This window comes from Quercus suber, unplaced genomic scaffold (assembly GCF_002906115.3).
Source record: "Quercus suber isolate HL8 unplaced genomic scaffold, Cork oak 2.0 scaffold_159, whole genome shotgun sequence".
In the NCBI taxonomy this organism is placed as follows: Eukaryota; Viridiplantae; Streptophyta; class Magnoliopsida; order Fagales; family Fagaceae; genus Quercus; species Quercus suber.
The window spans coordinates 70,534-76,507 of NW_027069620.1; the positions used below are offsets into that span (position 1 = coordinate 70,534).

The 5,974-nt window shown below is 33.6% G+C and overlaps 2 protein-coding genes across 2 annotated transcripts; one reads left to right on the forward strand and one right to left on the reverse strand.

Annotated features, from left to right (window-relative positions):
- Positions 1 to 339: 339 nt before the first annotated feature.
- LOC112013206 (putative F-box/FBD/LRR-repeat protein At4g03220) lies at positions 340 to 3,172 on the reverse strand. Its single transcript, XM_024045592.2, is given in 3 exon segments — positions 340 to 681; positions 773 to 955; positions 2,117 to 3,172. Coding segments are annotated over 3 exon segments (1,581 nt in total).
- Positions 3,173 to 4,628: 1,456 nt separating this feature from the next.
- On the forward strand, positions 4,629 to 5,974 carry LOC112020151 (acylsugar acyltransferase 3-like). The gene is given in 5 exon segments (XM_065777559.1): positions 4,629 to 4,847; positions 4,850 to 5,029; positions 5,031 to 5,444; positions 5,446 to 5,577; positions 5,579 to 5,974. Coding segments are annotated over 5 exon segments (1,305 nt in total). The 3' UTR covers positions 5,939 to 5,974.

A 5,974-nucleotide genomic window follows, 5' to 3' on the forward strand; every position in this document is an offset into this window, starting at 1 on the left:
TTGTTGTTGGCACTGTTTTGCATAAATATGATGCTGTTTAATAAAGAGTGTTTCATTATCATATGTTGGCTTCTTTTTCAAAAAGGTCCATGAAAAGATATATACTACTTCATCATCACCTTATTCTCGAATACTTCAATTAAGTTACTTCCATTGCCATCAGAATAAAGCACTAACTTATTTCTTGATTTCATTTTAATTAAACAAAATTCAACAAAGCTTTCCCAAGATATCTGGGCTCTGCCAAGTCTAAAGTAGAATCTGCTAGCTAGTCGTCAAATTAAAAGAAAATTCACAAGTAGTGAACTTAATAGAGAGAATAATTTTCAATAAGCAAGCTTACTCCATGATTAGAAAGTCCAAGAATGTTTCACCAGCCTAGTGAAATGCAATTTTAGCATTAGAAGAAGCCCAAGAAAATCCCATCATCTGTGACCTAATCTTCTGTCGCCTGAGAGAGTCTCTAGAACTGCTGTGTCCTGTGCACAGTGTCATCTCTTGAAGGGCTTTTCCATGCTTTAGCAGAAACTTTGCTAGACTAACCTCATTCTCACATTCTAAGAACCCATGGATCTTTACTACCTTCAGATGATGTAGGAAGGGCTTCAAAGTATGGGTTTGAGATTCCCAAAATTGTTCTTCCTCAGAGCTAGACATGTCCCACAAGTCCCTATTCCATTGCTAAGGAAGAGAAGTGAAATTAATATGAAGAGAGTTTGTACTAGTAATTGGAGAATAAATTCATCAGAAGTAATGCATGCATATAACTTACTCTCCTTTCAATCTTGTAATCATTAATAATCTTGAGAATAAGAGTATGCAATGTGGGAGAGCTCCTGAATAGGCATGCTAATCCTAGGACATTATTTTTCTTGAAACCAGTATGCAACTCCAAAGATCTGAGGTTATTAAACGGCTGTAGATAAACTGCAAAATAATTATTGCTTGATATAATCTGCAACAAAAGAGGGCTAGGTGAAATGGTGAAACAAGCAACCAAACCCAAAAGCCTAAATAAACAAAAGAAAATTATCATATATAGCAATATATATTAATTAGATTCAGCAGTGACTATGGAAATAGAATAAAATCAACAACCATGCAACATTTAGCCAACTGTTGGTATGCAGGAGACCCAGACACGAAGTAATAAACTAGAGACACAATAACTTTAGCAATCTTTTCTATGACAATTGTTAATGTGATAAATTGTGATTAGAGTAATGTTACTTTCACATGGAGTATCCATTAGCATCAATCCCAACATGCCATACCAATAGTTGTGAAAATATTATAAAATTTGTTATGTTCTTAAAATTATTGGTACAAACATATATATCACAACAGTTATACAATTCCCACTATCCCATCATAAGATAGTATATAGTTGATGTTGGCACTAGTCCCTTTTTCTTTACAATCCAAGTGTCATTCATCGTCATCACCAAGAGAATACCCTTTACTCAATTATGAATGATGCAAACATGGGAGTCTTCTTTGTACGTTAGAGAGACTCTAATTGAATAGTTAATATAATATATTTGGACATCACTTCACCTAAAAGCTTAAGTCGATGAGTTTGGATTTAATTATATTATATTAACTACTAATTTTTCTTATTAATATTAAATGTGGGACTTCACTTTTTAACCAATCACACAACTAACATGTAAATAACACAAAGTTGATTAACTAAATTTAGGTGTTACCCCTAGCGAATTCCCATGATTGTTTCTTCTGGGAAAATACTAACTCAACCATAACTTCAACAACAAAATAAAAACTAGGGTGTTGTGCTTTTTACCATGCTGGAATGATACAAGGCAGCAAATTTATTCCAAATTAAGTCCCTAGCTATTAGTAGTTATCACATGTTCACGTTTATCTCTGCCAAATACTTAAATATCATTTAACTGTAGTATTGGATTAGAGTGAATTTTCTTGAGCTATACAGATTGATTATGAAAATAAATTTCAAAGCTAACCATAAATAATGGACTTTAGAATCAAATCTTGATTCTTTTTATATCCTAATCATGCACAGAAACATGTATTAGTCTAAAAATAAAAATATATAGACAAAGTGATCTAAAGAGAAAGATCAGATGACAAGTACCTGGACACATTGGCTTTCAAGTGTTAAGTAATGGGCATGAGAGAGTCCAGACAAAAAATTGGACACACTATGAAGCTTGACCACACTTACATCTTCATGAAGTACAAAGAAACCAATATATACCTCATGCAGCAAACTTAAATTCTCAAGATCACTATAATCAGTGATGGCGTTATGTACCCAGTGCAAGATTTTGAGTCTGGGTACATTGATCTCTACCCAACTCTTACCCCCAGAAGCATCAAAACAACGCGCTACACTCAATCTCTCCAATTTTGGACCTGAAATACTCAAATCTTGTAGCTGAAAACAATTTTCCAAGGTTAACTCTTCAAGTGCCTTGCATCCAACACTAAGATGTCTCAACCCGAAACACGCGTCGAGACTCAATTTCTTCAAGAGTGGAAACGATGATGAATCTGATGAGAACAAGTCCACAAGTGAGGGCTGGTTGTGTAAAATGATAAGCGAAAGAGACAACGTGTGGAGTGATCGAAAACCATCCTTCATAACTGACGAAGGAGGCAAACGAAAACCTGGGAAACGAGATTTTAGTTTAAGAACACGCAATGATTCACTTGCTATAATGGAACGTGGGAAGTTAAAGTAATCATCAGTGGCAACCTCAACATCAAGTTGTTGAACATTATGCCGAATGGCACGGCGAATGATACCATTTAGATGAGAGAAACTTAAACTTCCTCGGAAACGAAGGAACCTTAGGTCTGAGTTTTTGTCACGGTGACCTAAAACCCTAGTTATGAAGTCCAGTCCTGTAGTAGAAGAAGAGTGTGATTGAGAGTTTTTGGCATTTGGGTTACGATTTATGGAAGAAATGGTATTTGGGTTAATGTTTATGGTGGTGAAGTCAAGGTCAGGGAAGGAGGACCAGAGAGATCTCCATCGCTTGGATAAGAGACTGGTTTGTGCGATTGATTTGATGGGTAGGAGCAAGAGAATGTGATGGAGAACAGCATCAGGAAGATCACTGATCCGATCGATGCCATTTTCAGCAATGTGGGAAGGCTTCTTGCGCCTTGTAGATCTTGTTTCCATTGAAATTTTTTGGCACTTTTCTTTGTTTCTTTGTTTTTCAGTAGACGCGCTAGTGTAGTTTGACTGTTTGAGTAAGATGGTTAGGGTTTGAACTTTGAAACTTTCAAAGTGTAAAGTAAGGTGAGAACGAGAATAGCGTTCGAGACTTTTTTTGAGTTAGTTTCAATTTTTTTTAATATCAAACAAACAAAGTCACATAAAAATTTTCACAACTAAAATGTTATTAACTATTTACGATAAGATAAATATTGTTGAAAGTTGTAACACTTTACTGTACATGTACATTTTTAAACACAATTGAAAAATAACTAAAATCATGACTTAAATAAAGTCACAATTTCCTCAAAAAAAGATTGAAGTCACAATTTCCAAATTAAGTCATAATTTCAATTTCTTTTCAATTATGTGTAAAAGTGTGTGTATTAAGATATGTATAATATACATTAGTCTTTACAATAAAAATAGTGACATCACTTCAATACAATTACAACTTATCTGCTTATTAAATTATAGAAAAAATTGTGAATTTTAATGAGCTAAACTGGGAAAATCTATTCTCTTTGAAAAAAGAATTAGATTTTAATTTTGCTAAGTAACATCAAAACCGAAATGATGATTTGATCTAATGATAAAAATCATGGATAAACGATTATGTGTTCATAGCTATCATATCTATAAAATAAAAAATAAAATAAAAAATTTTGAAATACACTTTTTGTCCTTAAAGTTGAGGCTGTTTTAGATTGGTACCTTTTGTTGTTTCTAAATTTTCATTTTGAACAATTTTCCATTTAAAATTTTTATTTTGGACCTTCATGTTTAATTCAGTTTTCTATTTAGCCCTTTTACATTTCAAATTTTTCATTTCCATAAAGGGCCAAATAAAAAAACTTATTCAAATATGAAGGATCAAATAGAAAATTTAATTAAATATGAAGAGCAAAAATTAAAATTTTAAAACATAAAGGGCTAATATGAAAACTAAATCAAACATGAATGGCCAAAATGAAAACTTTAAAACATAAAGAACCAAAATGAAATTTTAAAATAAATAAATAAATATATAAAAATAAAAAAATTTTACTTTAATCATTAAAAAAAAAAAAGTATTTTTTTTAAAGAAAAAAAATTGTATTTCTATTTTTTTTTTTTTTTTTTTTTTTTTTTTTTTTTTTAAGATTCCCTTCTTCGTGGGCTTTGTCAATTGTACCCTGAATATTTAAAAAAAAAAAAAACAGGGTATTAAATAACATTCGTACGTACGTTAGTTATAATATATTTGGAAAATGATTTTTTTTTTTGTTAGAAAGGAAAATGATTTATATAACGTTATGTGTTTATCTTTAATGTAGAGGGAAATTACAGGCAATGATATAAACCGATAGAGTCTAGTATTTTCTTCAGATAAGATTTGCACATTAGCGTATACAAAAAAAAAAAAAAAGGTCTGAAAAACATGCAGCCTGAAATTATATCAAGGGGAACCATCAAACCCTCTTCTCCAACCCCGCCTCACCTCAGAACTCACAGCTTCTCTTTGTCTGATCAGCGCTCTCCTTATCTTTATGTTCCAATTGTTTATATCTACCAAAAGTGTTGCTCTGATACATCAAGTCAGCTTAAGAATTCCCTATCTAACACTCTTTCTTTTTACTACCCATTTGCCGGTAGAGTTAGAGAGAGAGAGTTTCTATTGACTGTAACGATGAAGGAGTGGTGTTTTTAGAAGCTCGAATCAAATGTATGCTATCTGAAATCCTCGAGAATTCAAAAGCTGAGACAATAAACCTGTTATTTCCAGATGATTTGCAGTGGGAAGATTCAAAGTTGAGAAGCTTAGTGGCTGTTCAGATAAGCAACTTTTGACTGTGGAGGTATGGCCATTGGCGTGTGCTTGTCACACAAGGTTGGAGATGCAGCCACAATGGCCTCGTTCATCAATGATTGGGCCACTATGACTCGTAACCCAGATGGAAAATTGTCTCCTGAGTTCAACTTGGCTTCTATGTTCCCACAAGGTGACCTACCAATTCTACCAGAAGCTGTTACTAAAGAAGGAAACAGTTTCTCCAAAAGGTTCGTATTTGATGCCTCTAAGATAGCTGCCCTCAAGGCCATAGTTGGTGACAAAGTGAAAAATCCCACACGTGTTGAAGTTGTGACTGCACTTATTTATAAATGTGCATTTTCTGCATCTAGATCAAGTTCTGGTTCCACAAAACCAACCCTGTTACTCCAAACAATTAACATGCGTAAAAGGGTGGAACCACCTTAATTTGCTGGAAAATACTATGGGAAACGTGGCTTCCCTTTTTGCAGTATCAACAATGAAGGGGGAGAGTGATATAGAGTTGCATGGTTTGGTGGGTCAAATGAAAGAAAGCATGGAAAATTTTTGCAACACTTAATGCGAAAAAGTTTAGGGGGGAAGAATGGTTGTCAACCATAAAAGAGAATTTGAAAGAGTCAAGAAAATTATTCATTGGTGGTAATCAAGTTGTATATACAAGTAGCAGTTGGTGTAATTTCCCATTATATGAAGCTGATTTTGGGTGGGGAAAGCCAATATGGGTGACTGTTGCTAGGTGTGCGATCAATGGTGCTATCCTCTTGATGGATGCAAGAAGTGGGAATGGGGTTGAAGTATTTGTCACTTTGGAAGAGCAAGACATGGCTGTATTTGAGCGTGATGCAGAGCTTCTTGAATTTGCTTCTTCTAATCCGAGTGCTTTGGACTCTGATTTGAAGCCTACTTCAGTTAATTGATTGTAATTAGTTTGGTTTAGTTTTTTCAATAAAGAA